Source organism: Mastigoproctus giganteus, chromosome 6 (genome assembly GCF_048544385.1).
Source record: "Mastigoproctus giganteus isolate SK-2022 chromosome 6, ASM4854438v1, whole genome shotgun sequence".
NCBI classification, from domain to species: Eukaryota; Metazoa; Arthropoda; class Arachnida; order Uropygi; family Thelyphonidae; genus Mastigoproctus; species Mastigoproctus giganteus.
The window spans coordinates 234,937,692-234,956,041 of record NC_143580.1 but is presented as its reverse complement, the minus strand read 5'-3'; the positions used below and the strand labels follow the sequence as shown (position 1 = coordinate 234,956,041).

Sequence of the window (18,350 nt, the reverse complement as noted above, 5' to 3'; positions counted from 1 at the left end):
TTCTTGTATCCAAACTGTCTTTCATGTGGAGATTCAGAAGTTGTTGTTTTGGACCTATTTGAGAACTTTATTAATTGCTCCTTGCAGCTGATATTCCATTGTTCACATGTTGTGAGTGTGGCAAGAAATGCTGAAATCATCCATGTAGAGGGCTGTACACTGTATTTGGCATTGGAATTTATTTTTACAGCAAAGAGGATAGGTGCTGAGTGCTGACTCCAAGGGACTCAATCCTGTGGAAATACTCTTGAAAGAGTGGTAAGCAATCTGACTGGGAAGGTTTGGTGTTGTAAAATGTTTCTCATAAATACAGGGATATGTCCCCTCATTCCAAAATTGTATAAATCTAAATACAGGTAGTTCCTGACTTTACGAGTTAATTCGTTCCTAGCATGCACTCACAAAGCGAAAACACATCAAGTGGGAATTATTTCCCATAGATGTAATATTAAAAACAGGGGTTACATTCTCAACAATGAAATTAGTTAGCTAATTAGTTTATGCTTAAACAATGATTAATTTATCCTAAGAAATAAAAACATTGCGTGTTAAATCAAGAAAATTATAATAATAAAGAAATTATTTAGGACTTACAAATGTTAAAGAACGCTTATTCTTCATCATCATTGACTAAATACACACTCGTTGATCACTCATTGTTGGCTTGGCACTCGTTGTTGGTTTGTTGGAAGCAGGAGTCGTCGTCGTCGTCTTCCGAAATGCATCAAGAGGCGCTTTTTTCCAAGATAGTCTTCACTTTCCTTCATAAATTTCCTGATAGCATGCATAAGCATTTTTAAATCTGTAGAAACTTTCCTAGTAAGCTCCAAATTTGAATCTTGTGACTCGAAGATCTCAATTGCTTTTTCTATGTGTTGAAAAGCTTTGTGTAGCCCCTTGAACATGAAGGAATGAACAGGAGTTTCAGCTGTTAAATCTTCTTCCTCAGCTTCTTCACATTTTGACATTTCAAAGATGTCTTAATTTGTGAGCTCTCCATTGTGTGCTTGAAGCAGATCAGTGACATCAGTTGTAGAAATGTCAAGCTACAATTGGTTAACAATAGGTTCTTGAAATCCTTCAAAACTGTCAATAAACTGAGGACACAGTTTATTCCAAACACCCTTCATGTTCTCTGTAATTTTGTCCCAGGATTGTTGTATTATTTTAACTGCATCTAAAATATGGAATTCTTTCCAAAATTCTTTAAGGGTTGAACCTCCCTCCTTATCTGTTGCATTAATTAGCACATCAAATGTCTCTCGAAGAAAATGCGCTTTAAAGGTTGAAAGAACGCCCTGGTCCATTGGCTGCAAAAGTTGTGTTGTATTTGGTGGCAAAAAAGTTATTTTAACATTAGGGTGGTGATGCTGCAGAAATAGTGAGTGGCCAGGCGCATTATCTAAAATCAGAATCACCTGAAAAGGAATATTTTTATCTTCATAATATTGTTTTACTTCAGGCACAAAGTGATGCGAAAACCAATCTTGGAATAGTGAAGCAGTAATCCAAGCTTTCTTATTGGATTTCCATATGACTGGAAGTGTAGCTTTCACAATTCCTTTAAGCACCCATGGATTTTCAGAACGATACACAAGCAAGGGTTTTAATTTGCAGCTGCCAGCAGCATTACCACCAAGCAATAATGTTAAGCGATCTTTTGAAACTTTAAAACCAGGCATCGAAGATTCTTCTTTTGCAACGTTATGTCTGGATGGCATGCACTTTCAAAAGAGCCCAGTTTCATCTACATTAAAAATTCGTGATGGCATGTAATCCTCTTCTTTTATAAATTCTAATTTTTTAGGAAATAATTTTGCTGTTTCAGTATCAGCACTCGCAGATTCTCCTTGCACTGATCAAACACCATCCACTACTCGCAGTGAAAGTTTCCTCACAGTTATCCCCTTTTTTGTCTTTAAGCATTTCAAAAATGGATAAAGCTTTTGTACGAATAGTAGCATAGGTAACAGGTATATTCAATCGTTGTGTTTGATCACTTATCCATGTAGTTTAAAGTCTGTCCATTACGATATAAGATTGCATGGATTGCACAATTTTAACTTCCTTCAAATATTTTTCTTTGTACTTTAGAATTGTACACACACACACACACACACACACAGTTGAAGAGCTTAGGTAATATTTTGCACAAAGATCTTTAAGAGACATTCTGGCCGCATGCTTGTTTATGATATCATATTTTGTTTCCAATGTTACTCCTCTTCGCTGTTTCGTTCTTTTAACGTCACTCTCCGTGGTATTACTTCATTTTGGCATACTGTATAATAATACACTTCCATCCCTTGTGGTGGAGGTTGATAGCCTAAATAAGTTTAAGTTTGACAATGCTAATGCTAATAAGGGGGATAATTTTGAAATAAGAAAAGACAGCAAAAAGAAGAGAAACACGACCAATCTTTGTGGTCGTGTTTCTGTGTGGTAACACGTGCGGTAACATCAGTGTGGTAACTGCACTATGTTATTAGCATTAGCATTAGTAGAGGCATTTGATGCAAGAAAGCAAGATTATGCAGCATCAGCCAAAAAAAAAAAAAAAAAACCCACTTCCACTTCACCCCTCTGTTTGTTCAAAATACCTGTCCAGCTGAGCCTTAAACTTATTTAGGCTATCAACCTCCACTACAAGGGATGGAAGTCTGTTCCACCAACCAACCACCCGCTGGCTAAAGGCAAATTTCCGCACGTCTATCCTACATCTGTCTTTCCTCAATTTGAATTTATGCCCTCTCAGGTGATTTTTCTAAGCAAGAGGAAGAATCCCATCAGCATTGAGCATGCTCAAACCATTCAAGGCTTTATACACCTCTATCAGATCACCTCGCTGGTGCCTAGTCTCCAGACACTGTAATTTGCAAAACTTAAGCCTTTCTTCGTAAGAGCACCCCTTTTGTTCCATTCACTAATCTTGTTGCCCTTCTCTGTACTCGTTCCAGCAGCTCTACATCCTTCTTGAAATGAGGCCTCCAGACCTGTATACAGTATTCTAGGTGTGGCCTGACCATTGCCTTATACAAGGGAATAATCACCTCCTTATCCCTGCTGGAAAAATTCCTGTATATCATTGACAATACTCCATGAGCTACTCTTGCAGCCCGTCTGCACTGCTCAGAGAACTTCATATCTGCCTGCACAACCACCCCCAAGTTCCTTTCATTCTCTACCACTGTCAGTGTAGTACCACAGAGTTGATACGTTGCTCTGGGGTTGCTGTTTCCCATGTGTAGTACTTTACATTTGTCAATGTTAAACTTCATTTGCCACCTCTCAGCCCATCTGTTCAACCTTTCCAGATCCTGTTGCAGCAGCATAGTGTCAGTAGTGTCCTTGACAACCCTGCCAACCTTTGTATCATCTGCAAACTTGGACATTAAGCTTGATATACCATCATCAATATCATTTATAAATACAGAAAACAATAATGGACCCAACACTGAGCCCTGAGGGACTCCACTAATAACATTAGTCCACGATGAGCAGTGTCCATTGATTACCACTCTCTGTCTTCTCCCCCTCAACCACCCCTTTATCCATAGCAGCAATTTGCCTCCAATGTCACACTGCTCCAATTTGTGTAGCAGTCTTCCATGTGCAACAGTATCAAAAGCCTTTCTAAGATCCAAGTATATAATATCAAAGCTATTCCCTGCATCCAGTTCTTTTGTGACTGCATCATAATATCCAATCAAACTGGTCAGGCAAGACTTCCCCTTAACAAAACCATGCTGTGTCTGAGCTATAACTGAAGTCTTGTCTAAATGATCCTGCAGTGCTTCTTTAACCAGTGCCTCCATTAATTTTCCTGGAACAGAAGTTAAGCTCACAGGTCTATAATTACTTGTGTCAGCCTTTGATCCTTCTTTGTGAATTGGGGTCACATTTACGCATTTCCAGTCTATGTGAGTCAGTGAGGCACTTTTGACTGCCTGAACAAACAAACGCAAGCACAGTGTGATACAGATCCCTCTGGTTTACAATTGTTTAACAATTTACACTTGTTATTACCTTGCCAATTAACGGAATGCACAAATTGCAACTAACACGATACATGCTACACGTGGAGTAAAAAGTTTACAAAGTTTAAAAATGAATAGAATATTCTGAAAATTTATTTACATTTTTTATATGATTGAAGATTTCATGGACGGGAAAACACATTTCACGATAATAACATAAAAACCCACACAATTACAGCTATCGGTATTTTCACAAATGCACCCTGGTATTGCAAACATGATAATCTAGTTGTGAAGATAATCCCACAATATGAGAGATGGCAAAATGTGTATGTGATAATGTTTAAGTAATTGTCATGGAGCATGCGTGATATATGCCCATATGCCCATCTATATACAGGCAATCTACTACGTACTCGCAGTAAATTTTTTTTTTTTTTTTTTGTTTTCAGAAAGAATAAAAATTTCCTGACTATATAAGAATTTGATAATAAAAATAAATGTAGACAGTTATAAAACCGATAATGGAAATAGGTAATTATTATTTTCAAGTAATATATTTTGTACTTCCTGAAAATAATAATACGAGTGCAGTTATACCACCGTATCCGCCGATTCAGTTACCTGCGGTTAACAAAGGGGGAAAAAAAAAAAAAAAAAAAAAACGTAAAAACTAGCACGTACTACTCGCGTGTCCAATACAATGGTGCATGCGTGACACTTCCTTTTATTTTTTACAATGTTTATTTTAAATCGAATAGCTTCCCTTTATTTTTTACAATGTCACATATGGTTTGGTCACCAACATTATAATGGTTCTTTAGAGATTTAACGGATCTACTGTTTTCAAACTTTTGAATAATTTCAAGTTTTTGTTTAATTTGAAAGTACAACCTTTGTGTTTGCCCATCATTTTCGTGATTTCTAAAAATAAAATAAAATAAAATAAAAAATTAAAAAAATACAGTAGTTACTATAAAAAAAAAATTCCGATATTCCTGACATAAAAAACAAAACAAAATTTGTCTTTTTGCAGCACGATGGAACACACTAAATCAAACTAAACATTTGGTCTCTTTTTTTTTTTTTTTTGTTTTGGGCGGTAGGTGTGAAGACAGCGGGGGTTGCAAGATAATAGGTACATTAATCTCCCAATGACGACTTATAACGCCAGTTCTTGTCACTTATTCACGACTTGCAAAATATCTGTTTATAACTATTCTAGTTATTACTTGAATTTTATGATTTCTGTTTTTTTTTTTTTTTTTAAATTTGAAGTCTTGAAGTGTCCCAGTTAATCCAAACCCGGTAAATCGAGAGTCTGCTGTACTTTATTATTACCGTATTTAATATTGGTAATGTCTTACTGCGTGTTTAATTTATCAATTAAACTTTATTATACGTATGTATAATATGAATCAGAGCTGTAATGCTCAATATGTTCTACGTTGATATCAATATTTGTAAAAGAATAAGAGAAGTTTACCTCAATATAATACATAGAACACTTCCTTATGATACTTTCCAGCAATTAAAAACGAAAAAAAAAAAAAAAAAATCACAAATCTTACATTACAATAAAAAATAATTAAACACAATTGAACACAATTAAAAATCAATCTAATGCAATTAAAAATTAAATTAATTAAAAGAAATTTAACAAAAAAAATTGCAAAAAATTATTTTCCTTCCTGAAGCTGACAACACTTTTTGACCGTATGTCGTGATCACAGGAACAAAAATTACCGAATAGGGGTGAGCATGACACCTAAATAGGGATTATTTGTCTTCGTGCATGTGTTTTTAGCCCACGAAATGGAAATTAGAAATTTCCAGAGAACATTAACAGAATTCTCATGGAATTTAATTTCGGCAGTTTCTCCAATAAGTATAATTACGTTGGACACTAAGTATTTTGGCCTCGTTAAATAAAAAGTATGTTTTTTGTTAATGGCATGAAAGGCTAATTCTGATGCTGCTGAACAAGAAGAACAAACTGAGGCTGCATGTTGATTTACACAAAAATTCAGAGGAAAATGAGTAGAACCATGGTACAAGTTGCAAACCCCACAAGAAATGTTGTATACCAGGTTATTTATTTGTGTTGCCAACGAGGTAAGGACTGAGCGATTTTTCAGTATAGTGTGTAGTTTCTGTATTGGCCCGGCCACAGTATTAAATTTGGTATCTTTAAAAAATTTGTTAATCTGTTTCTGCCAGCCACTGTTCAACATATGGGATGGAAATAAAGTATTTTTTAATACAGTCGATTCCGGCTATTTGAGACACATCGGGACTAGTGCATTTTTGTTCGATTAAGCGGCTGCCCCAAAAAGTCGTTTTTTTGATACTTGCTTAACACAAAAGAAATGGGACTTCCTAAATTGAATACACGACAGTTCAAGCTTTACATGAACTTCGGGAAAATAAAGACATTATTATACAGAGGGCAGATAAAGGAGATACAGTTGTAATACTTGATAAACATGATTATATTAATAAGTTAGATTCAGTTGTTTCAGATTCCTCCACTTATCTTAAAGTAGACCCGGCACTATTCACCAATTTGGTCAATTAATACAATAAAACATTAACCCGGTATTGAAAAAAAAAAAAAAAAAAAAAAAACAACTACAGTATTATGGCTCAGGTTAGAGAAACTGAAGCCCAGAACATACAATATATCTGCACTTTTCGGTCAGGTAAAATTACACAAGACTGGATTTCCTATTCAGCCTATTGTTTCCTACAGAAACTCGGCGTTTTCATTTTTGGCCACACATGTATATAGCATTATAAAACCCTTTAGACAGGGGATACAATTTGGGATTAAGAACCATGATACACTATTTAATAACCTTAAAGACTGTTGACTTGGTGATGATAATTTATTCTCACTAGATGTTACCTCGTTATATACGAATGTAAACGTTGAATGCACGTTAGATATTATTTGGAATATGCTACTCTATACTGATTAATTATACAAAGCTCCCTATTAAAGAAATTTTTCACTTAATTAAACTCTTAGTTGAGGCCAACTATATCACCTTTTGACACAAAGTATACAAACAAATTTTTGGTTTGCCGACGGGATTGAGCTGCTTAATATCAGAGATCTATCTCTCAACGATTGAGCGTATATATTTGACGCCTTTTCTACCTCGTATCACATGCTATGGGAGGTATTTAGACGATGTTCTAGTTATTACTGATAGTAGTACTATCCAAGACATTTTACATTCATTTAATAATATTCACTCTAGACTCAAATTTATGCTGCAAAGGGAGGGTACGGATACAGTCATTAAATTTTCTAAATTTCACGTTTACTCGGGACTAAAATAAAATCCAATTTGACATCTATTGAAACCCTACAAACACTGGTATGCTTCTACATTATAACAGCTATCACCCATTCTCCTACAAAAGATCTATTATTATTATTATTAGCTATATGGTGCAAGGAAGCCTGAGGCTTGTGGTGCACCAGCCAAAAAAAAATTCCCGAGTAACCCTAAGAGAGAGAGAGAGAGAGAGAGAAGTAAAAGGGAATCATCAAGAAAGAGAAGAATGATGATATCCAGCTCAGAACCCTGGGTGTGCCAAGCCCATACTCACCAGATGTGAGCCCTATTATCTTTAATCAATTTATAAATGCCTATAAATATTCAACGACGGAATCTGCTTTGGGCGCAGAAATACAAATATTAACCAACAGATTCTTAAACAGGGGTCATCCCCTTGCTACAATAAACCAAATTAGGGTACAAGCTAGGGATAGGATAAAAAATACTACACCAACAAACAATCGTAATATTAAAAAATATTTTATTTCTGTCCCATATGTTGAACAGTGGCACAAACAACTTAACAGATTTTTTAAAGATACCGAATTTAATATTGTGACCAGGCCAATACGGAAACTACACACTATACTGAAAAATCGCTCAGTCCTTTCCTTGTTCGCAACACAAATAAATAACCTGGTATACAACATTTCTTGTGGGGTTTGCAACTTGTCGTACCAAGGTTCTACGCGTTTTCCTCTGTATTTTCGTGTAAACCGACATGCGGCCCCAGTTCGTTCTCCTCGTTCAGCAGCGTCAAAATTAGCCTTTCATGCTGTTAACGAAAAGCATACTTTTTTATTTAATGAGGCCAAAATACTTAAGTGTCCAACGTAATTATACCAGACTTAATTGCAGAAACTGTCGAAATTAAATTACAAGAGAATTCTGTTAATGTTTGCCGGCCATTTCTAATCTCTGATTGTAGGCTTTTACACGCATGTGCGAAGACAAATAATCCCTATTTAAGTGTGATGCGCACCCCTATTCGGTATTTTCTTTTTTCCTGTGATCACGACATATGGTCGAAAAGCATTCTCAGCTTCAGTAAGGAAAATCGTTTTTTGCAATTTTTTTCGTTAAATTTCTTTTAATTAATTTAATTTTTAATTGCATTAGATTGATTTTTAATTATGTTCAATTAAGTTTTAATTGTTTTTTTATTTTTTACTGTAATGTAAGATTTGCGATTTTTTCGTTTTAATTGCTGGAGAGTATCATATGGAAATGTTCTACGTATTATATTGAGGTAAACTTCTCTTATTCTTTTACAAATATATGTATGTATGTATGTATGTACAAGAGAATCATATTATATGTGGGGTCAGCAGGTGTTCTCACTTATATCCGTGGTTTCAGCCATCCATGGTAGATCTTGGAACGTATCCCCCGTGGATACAGGGGTCTTACCATATATTTTGTGATTATCTTTATAATCAAATTCTTATGTAGCCAGGAAATTGTTTTATTCTTTGTGAAAACGAAAAAAAAAAAAAAAAGTATATAGGTATGTCCATTATTGTTTTTATAACTATTTACTTTTATTTTTATAATCAAATTCTTGTTATCAGGAAATTTTTTTATTCTTTCTGAGAATGAAAAAAAAATTACTGAACATATGTAGTACATTGCTAGTATATAGTCAGTGTTGCGCACTGACTATATACTAGCAATCAAGTTCCAACTTGACTAGTCAGTCAAGTCGGAACTACCCGTCAGAATATCATTCACGCCAGGTTGGAGCTGCCAGTGACTCACGGCACTAAAGTGCAGGATTATCTGAAAATGACCTTTTAGAGAGAGATAAATAGCCTAGTCATACAGCAAAAATTTCAACTTCTTTGGTTGTGAAACAAATTACCAAAAAAAAAAAAAAAAAAAAAAAAGTGTTACTGGGTTCACATTATGATATTTTCACGATATGTGGAATGGATTAATATCGTAAAGTGGGAGTAAACTGTATTGTACAGCTAAGAGCGTGGTTTGAAATGCAGTATTTATGAATGTTTAACATTCATTATTTACAATTAACATTCATATTTTCAATATTCTTGATACTTGAGAAAAAAAAAAAAAAAAAAAAGAAATCTTAAACCCAGGAACTTGTAAAGCAGGAACTGCCTGTATTCCATACTGTATAATATGTTTTCTCTATACCAAAACATATCATTACCAAACGTTCTTTTCTTACAAATGCACTTCTTATGTTATTTTCTGCTTTAATCATTAAATCTAAAGTTGACCTGTTTTTCCTGAAACCACTTTGAGCCGAACTAAGTAGGTTATAGAACACCAAGTACCACAAAGTCTTGCATTTATAATTTATTTTAGAATCTTACCTAGGCAACTGGTTAGAGCTATGGGATGATAATGGTTCAGATTGTGTAGTCTTTTCCAGGTTTTGGAAATGCTAGAATTATTGTGCGATGCCACTGATTTGAGAAACAGCTTTTTAGATATGTTCTGTTGTATAATAGAAGTACTGACATAAGTGAATTTGATTCTAATTATTTTAACTTTATATACACTATTCCATCTGGACCTGTTGTTTGTTTGTCGTTTGGTTTTTAGGAGCATTGGCAACTAAGGCCATATTGCTCCGGGAATATGTGGTGGTCATTCCCTGACCTTTCCGCATCCTCCATATTTGGTGGTGACGGGCTCGAACCACGGTCTAATCAAGAAGCATGTGCTACGCACTGCTGCTCCTTCCCACCTGGCTACGGAGGTGCCATATCTGGACCTGCTGCACTTTTTGTCTGTAACAGTGCTTTGTGTAATTCTGTCAAAGTGTAAGCTTGTTTATATGGTTCATTATTTTGATAAAGAAATTCAGATTATGTGTTTCTGCACAGCGAAGTGTGTAGTGCTGAGTACTGACCCCGAGGGACTCCATCTTGTGGAAATACCCTTGAAAAGTTTGAAGTTTCATATTTTTGACAGGCTGATGTGTATGAGGTATTATCAGAAATGTTTACAACAGTTTCCCCTTAAGATGCTTGCAATGTCTTCTGGATTAGCTGTAGCTTGTCCACGCCATTTAGTAAATGGTGGCGAGATACTCTGATATCTGTTTGTTGTACATCTTTGTTATTTTGTTTCAAACTGTATGCTATCTGGTTATTGTTTTAGTAAATGGATCCATGAATCTTTCTTTCTTTCTTTTTTTTTTTTTTTTTACTTTTCTTTATAATGCCTCTGGCTTTTATTCTTGCTTTTCTATATTTGATTAAATTGTCTGTGATAGGATATTTTCAGAAAGTATTCCATAGTTTGATTTTCTCCATACCAAGACAACGTAATGTCTTGGTTTGCTTGACAACATAATTCATTCCACAGCAGTTTCAGATATGTGAGCAATTTTACAAATGTTTGTGGCCTATCATTAATTCTGCAGCATACAGTAGCTTGTTTGTTATGTAGTAAATGGTGGAGCCAAAGAATATTTGTTGGATCTGTTGCCATTCTAAAACAGCCAGATACTTGTACTTCTCCCAATCTGCTTTGTCTAGCTTCCATTTCAGTGTTCTTTCTGATTAGCAAAGGAATGATTCTTTTATGAATATCTTAATTGGATAGTGACTGAATAAGAACTTAATAAGAACTGTAGCTTTGGAAAATCACATTCTAATAGCATAAAGAGTCGCTTAGCCACGTGAACACTCTGCACCATGGGGACTGCATTTGTGGGAGTGGCTGTTTTGTGGGGTTGCAGTGTCATAAATAAACCAATACCACACCAACAGCAGTCCATGTAACTTTTTCCTTATGGGCATTTTTAATTTTTCAAACGTATTACAATAGCAATCTAACTGATAGTGGATATCTGGTGAGAAAATCAAGGGGCAAGCAACGATAGAAATCCCAGAAAACACTTGGTATATTTTGTTTTTGGGTGATGGAACAGTCTTGATTTTTTTTTTTTTTTTTTTTGTATGAGGTGCACTTCATACATTATTCAGTATATCTTTTGCCAACTGGTCAAAAGGTTGATTGATTGGTTGATTTGGTTTTTAATGGCACATTGGCAGCTAAGGCCATAATGCACCAAACCAAAGGTCAAAAGGATAACCACCCATCCGTAGCCTCAAATCACTCACTCACTCACTTATTTTTTTAAATTTTTTTTTAAAAAAAAGGAAAAATAAAGCAATTCTATAAAAAGGCAACTGATTCATCGTTATGTGTCAATTCTATAAGAAGGCAATTGTTTCATTCTTGTGTGTTAACATTTAAATTTTTTAAAAATTTAAATGTTACTTGTTTTACCTGCTGTTGAACAAATCATATTTAATATATGTGAATGTAGTGATGTTAAAATGATTCACCTAAATTGTTGATTAACTCCATAGTTAGCAGATCTTATAACTGGGAGCAGTGTCATGTAGGAAGAGGGATCCTCTTCCATGACATTCAGCCTTTAATTGATTTTGAAATTTTAGCAGCACAAAAAATAATATTTGCCTGTAATGGATTTATTCTTTCAGAGATCAATGAATATCATGTCACAAAAATTTGATGCCAACACCTTGATAAGTAATAGCACCCTTCAAAATTTTTAATAATTTACACAGTAAATTCTGATGAGGAACCGTATCAAAAGCGTTACTAAAATCCCAGCACAAAATGTCAAAGTTGTATCTTGCATCCAATTGCTTATAACCTCACCATTTAGTAATTTAGCAGGTATCATGAGAATCTCCAGCTTCGTAAAACCATGCAGAGACCCATTAGGGGCATCATTCTTGCCAATATATTCCTATATTGCACATTAAATCATAGCCTCCACACAGTCTTACCAACCACAGAAGTCAAACTCACTAGTCTATAATTACCCATCACTTCTTTAGCTCCACTCTTATGGACTAGGGATTCACTAGTACTTTTCTAGCCCAAGAGAATAATCCCCAAATCTACTGATGATCTCATTAACATTACTAAAGGTTAAATTGCTATCATTACCAGTTATACTGATATACAGTAAATCCCTGCTATTCGCGGGGGTTACGTTCCTGAGAAATACCGCGAATACTGAAAAAGCGAATACTGAGTAATGGCTCCCATAGTAATAAAGGGGTTCCGTTCCAAAGTATGAAATAGATAAGAAAAACTAGTCTAAAATTTTGTCTATGTATGTACCTTCATAATATGACTATGTACATAGTGAAATGCAAGCATATGGCATCGAAATGAAAATAAGAAACAATTTAATATTAAATGTAATATTTATTAGAAATTTCAAACAAATCTTTCAAACCAGCGCCTTAACTAGCAAAAAAAACTTATCCCGCCAGTGCTATCACCAGTTTTGCTAAAGTGTTGATAAAGGACTTTTGCCTTTTCACAAATGATGAGTGAACTTAACGGAATTTTATTTTGAGTTCTATTCACAGATTTGAAGCCTTTTCCATTTTTTCTAATTTAACTTCACGAGTTACAGAGCAAATTTTTTAAGCAATTAGCGCGTTTTCATGGACACTACGGCGGATTTTTTGATTGATTGTACCGTTGACTCATTGATTTTGTAATGTTTTGCCACTGAGGAGACACTTTCACCACTAGAAATTTTGTCTAATAACTCAATTTTATTCGCTGTCATCACCTTCTTTGATAATTTCACATTCCCCTTGTTATTCGTAGCCATATTTTTGTATAGGTTAGAAAGAACTTGTCCACAATAAAGTCACTTTCTTCCGTTAACACACTCGAAAAAAGTCTATTTTACAGTGCAAAACGGTAGATTTATCACTTTTGTAAGCATATTAATTTATAAATTTGATAAATTCATTCAATTTATAAGCATATAAATTAAAAGCAAACGATGAAACCTTCCATGACAAGCGCATAACACATACTGAACAAGGATTAGCGAGAAACATCCACGCTCTCGATTTTTTCACCCCTCTTCCCCCACCCACTGAGCGCTGTTTTGACCAGGAAAGATAATTTTAGCTACACCCATGTTCTTTTATGGCGGAAAATGTTCACGGCGCTTTAAAATTCACATTTTTTTTAGGTTTCATTTTATATTAAATCAGCGACCACGAATAGCGGGGGTTTACTGTACAATCAATCCCTGGGGACATACTGTGTCTCTCAGCATTAGTAGCTTTTCGGATAGGTGCTTCTTTTGGCTTGAACTGCTCAAAGATAAGTGGAACCATTATGGCACTTATTCTACAGTACTTCACTTCACTTATCCCCCAGTACCAATGTGGTTTAAATATCAAACATTGATTAAAAATACCAGCCAACTAAGCTGTTATCTCAGATGGATTGATGATTATTCCACCACTTTTATCTTGTTAAAGCTCCACCAAATTTACTTTCTACTTTTTTTGCAATCATATATGAGTGAACCCTTTTCTCTGTTCTTAGATCTCTTTGCCAGGAATTTTTCACATTCAACTCTTTTAAGCCATATCTTGTCAGTAGTTTCATTAAATACTAAATTTTAGTCATCTGAATATACATAATTAATAGAGTCAATATTTTTCATGGTCTGAAGAATCAGATTCAGATATTTTCACTATACTTTAACAAAAATACTATTTCAAATCCAAAACAAAAACATTTTAAATGACAGATTTCAACAGCCTTATTTTGAGTGTTTCCAATCTAATAATAATATAAATACTCCAACTGGAAACATTATAAAGTTACAGCCACTGATTTATTTCAGTTTAATGCAAATATATCTCTATTTTAAACTCTGAGTAATGAAATTTTAATAAACTTAATAGATTTCAAAGTTGGTCACCTTAGAAAAACTGAAAACACTAGATTCTCAATATATTTACAAAATTTAATGGTTTATTTATATTAAAAGTGGAAAAAATTGGTTTCCTAAACATAAAGACATTCAATTTACTAAACAAAACAGTAAATAGTCAAGCATTTTTAATTTTTGAATTTAATTATTACTCTAATTCAATGCTCATCACACAATCAGGGGTGTGATCAAAAAGTTTGGGAACTGACTGTATCTTGAAACTGCAGCACTGTAATGAGTTGATATGTGCTGCAATGTTTGGCGACTGATTTAGATGAAGTACAGTCCTCCTCTGAGGAGGAGGTGCACTTGACATTATCAGCATTGCTTTGGCAATGGACCAGTTCATTACATAAGTTTTAAAAATGTGTTAGTTTCCCATGGACATCTGTACTCTTGCTTTCATTTGGCACTGACATTTCATTTGATATTGACATTGCATTATGGCTATGAAACGGAAACAAAGGCACCGTGTTTTCAATGGAAGAACCCATTTTCTTCAAGCTCAAGAAATCAGACAGTCTCAATCAGTGGTGTACATTGGGCTTATTGTTTTTTTTTTTTTTTAATTCACAGGGCATTATTCATTATGAATTTGTCCTGAAAGAATACTATAAAACAGTTCTAAAGTGATTGTGATGTATTCAGAGAAAACAGCGGGTTTCATGGAATTGGTGCTTACATCATAGTGCTTTCTATTCAAGAATTCCTTGTAAAGCGCTCATTTATGGTGGTCACCCATCTTCAAAACTCACTGGATTTAGCTCTCTATGATTTTTTTTTTTCTTCCAACCCTAAAGTCTCCTTAAAAGGCCACATATTTGCAAAGACGCATTTGAATCGGCACAAAGTATCAAGGAGACTACATGAAAACAGTTAGAAAAGCTGTTAGCTAAATCATTTCCCAAATATTGGTTCAGTCCTCAAACTTTTTTGATCATTCATCTTGTATAACAACTTTAGTCATTAAGCTTTTGTTATATAATAATGAACTAAAACTGGATATAAAACTGTGCAGCCAATGCTCAAATAATAAGCAATTTCATACAGAACATACTTATAGTCACATATTCATACAGAATATGTGCTCAGATAATAAGCAATTTCATACAGAACATACTTATAGTCTCGCTCCCAGAACTTGGTAGGGCGGACATATGATGTGAAAAAGATGGCACTTCCCAAAATTGGACTAAGCGGTGTTGAGAGAATAGATGAAATGGCTGCTTGGACAAATAACATAGCTGAATCTAAAAACAATTGTTAAGGCTGACAGTACTAATCACAACAGTAATACAATCAATGATACAGTCATAAAAAGGTATGCTGTCTAATGCACATATAAGTACAATAAGAGATCCTTCACTATGTTCCAGCTTCAAATAAGCATTTCATTTAGAATTTAGATAAAGTTCTATTTGTTTAATTAAAATAGTAATATTTTAGAATGGCTAGAACAGCCTTTGGGTTGTTCTAGCACAAAATAAAATCATTTACAATTTACATATATATAGCTTCCATGTCACAGATGTATATTTACATCCTGTCTGAGAGAATGCTAACAAAGAAATGCATTTATGAACTAGTCCTTCATATAGCTGGCTTATAATTAGTTGGTTTTGTGCAGAATAAAATTAATTTTATATTGGACACAGTTATTCTTAAATAGTTCTCAGACCAGCCCAGATGGCAATGCCATCTGGGCTGATCTCAGAATCGTGCCAGAATTCTTGGTGTTTTAAATGGTTCTCCTCTGTAACATGCTATGATCTGCCATGTAGTAATAGAGGCATGTCATGCAAGAAAGCAAGTGTATGAGCTTATGTAGCATCAGCCAAAAAAAAAAACATATATATATATATATATATATATATACACACACACACACAAAAAAAAAAAAAAAAAAAAAACCTCACACAACCATTCCCTCTAAAAGTTTGTCCAGTTCCTGCTTGAATTTATTTAAGCTATCAACTTCCATAATGACAGATGGAAGTTTGTTCCAGCAATTAACCACCAACTGGCAAAAGGCAAATTTCTACACATTTATTCCACAACTGTCTTTTGGTGCCTCCATAGCCAGGTTGGCAGGAGCAGCAGTGCGTAGCACACACTTTTTGATTAGACTGGGGTTCGAGCCAGTGACCACCAAATACGAAGGATGCGGAAAGGTCAGGGAATGACCACTGCATATGCCAGGAGCAATATGGCCTTAGTTGCTAATGCTCCTAAAAAATCAAAATAACAAACAAACAAACAACAGCCTTTCCTTGATTTGAATTTATGGCCCCCTCAGGTTTGTAATCTGAGGCAAGCAGAAGAATCCCATCAGAATTCAGCATGCTCAACCCAGTCAAGGCCTTATACACCTCAATCAGATTATCTTATAGGTGCCCAGTCTCCAGCAGCTGCAATTTGCAGAATTTAAGCCTTTCTTGGTAAGAGGACCCATTCGTTCCCCTCACCAATCTTGTTGCAGTTCTCTGTAAACACTTAAGAAACTCTACATCCATCCTAAAATGAGGCCTCCAGAACTGTACACAGTACTCAAGGTGTGGCCTGACCATTGCCTTATACAAAGGGATAATCACCTCCTTTTCCCTGCTAGCAAAATTCCAGTATATCATTGAAATTACCCCATGATTTGCTCTGGCAGCATGTGTGCATTGTCAGAAAACTTCATATCTGACTGCACAATCACCCCCAGTTCTTTTTCACTTTCTACCACCCAACGTGTAGTACCACACAGTTGGTACGTTCCTCTGTATGCAGTATGCTGTACTTTGCATTTTTCAATGTTAAACTTCAGTTGCCACTTCTCAGTCCATCTGCCAAAATTTTCTAGATCCTGTTGCAGTAGCACACTGCCATTACTGTCATTAACAACCCTGCCAACCTTTGTATCATTGTAAACTTCGGCACTAAGCCTGATATACCTTCATCAATATCATTGATAAATATACAAAACAACAGTGGGGCCAACACCAAACTCCACAATAATAATAGTCCATGAAGAGCAGCTCCATTGATTACCACTCTCTGTCTTCTCCCACTCAACCACCCTTTTATCCATTGTAGCTACTTAATACCATTCTCCTCCAATTTGTACAGTAATCTTCCATGCGCAAGAGTGTCAAAAGCTTTCCTGAAATCCAAATATATGATATCAAAATTATTTCTTGCATCCAGTTCCTTTGTAACCACATCATAGAATCCAATCAAATTTGTCAGACAAGACTTTTCCTTAACAAACCCATGCTGAGTCTCAATCATTGCTGCAGTCTTGTCTGGACGATCCTGCAATGCATCTTTAACCGGTGACTCCATTATTTTACCCAGAACAGAAATTAAACTAACTGGTCTGTAATTACTCGTGTCACCTTTCGATTCCCCTTTGTGAATTTGGAATACATTTGCACCTCTCCAGTCCATGGAATTTCCCCCCGAGTCCCAGGATGCTCTCATAATTATGGCTAAGGGTTTGCTTAGTTTCTTTGCCGCCTCCTTTAATATAACTGGATAGATCCCATCAACCACAGGTGCTTTCTTATGTTTAACTTCAATAATTTCTCTTCAATAATTTCTCCTCCACTTTGCTCTCAGTCATTACAAAATAATTTATGTTCCTAACTTAATAACTCCTCATGTGTAAATGTAGATGCAAATTGAGAATCGTGTGAGACTTCTTGGTGTTTTAAATGGTTGCACTTAATGGATGGGAAAGTGACACTGTGGGATCTGCTGCAATTCTTGCTGAGCTTTTGCTCTACTAATGAAGAATTACATGTACTTGAAAGTGTGCCCCATTACTGATGTTCAGACTGAATATGTGAAGTTCACTAGTAGGAGAAGATCTGCATCCTGTTCCAATTAAAGTTTCCATATTGGCTTACCTCTTTCTTTTTCTCAATCCCAAACCCCAAACATGAAGGGTTATAACAACTTTTGAGGATAAACCTGAAGATGTGCTGTAAGTTGGCTAAATTTGGGGTTGGTAACTTGTGTATTGTGCACTGCTTGCTTGGAAATTTGCTTTGCTACTTGGAACTTCATTCATATCCAGAGAGTTTCTAGAAAGGGTGACAAATCCCTCGCGTCCAAATATCCCAATGCATTTGCTTCTCCACTTTTCTAAAGTAATGGAGAAAGTCAATAACCACTTAAACTATCTAGAAACTTTCCATCTGATCAACAATCTAGTATGAGTTTGTTAGTTTGTTATTTAGTTTTTAGGAGCATTAGCAACTAAGG

General features: G+C 35.1%; 1 protein-coding gene across 3 annotated transcripts in view; it reads right to left on the bottom strand.

Annotated features, from left to right (window-relative positions):
- pcx (pecanex) overlaps nt 1-18,350 on the bottom strand; it is a 743,348-nt gene that overhangs the window by 228,255 nt on the left and 496,743 nt on the right. For all 3 annotated transcript variants that reach the window (XR_016547122.1, XM_090376780.1, XM_090376781.1), the window contains one exon: nt 15,220-15,349. Coding sequence is in view for 2 of the 3 variants with exons in the window: in XM_090376780.1 (XP_090232906.1) it covers nt 15,220-15,349 (130 nt within the window). In the remaining variant the exon portion in view is untranslated. The remainder of the gene's footprint in view (nt 1-15,219; nt 15,350-18,350) is intronic.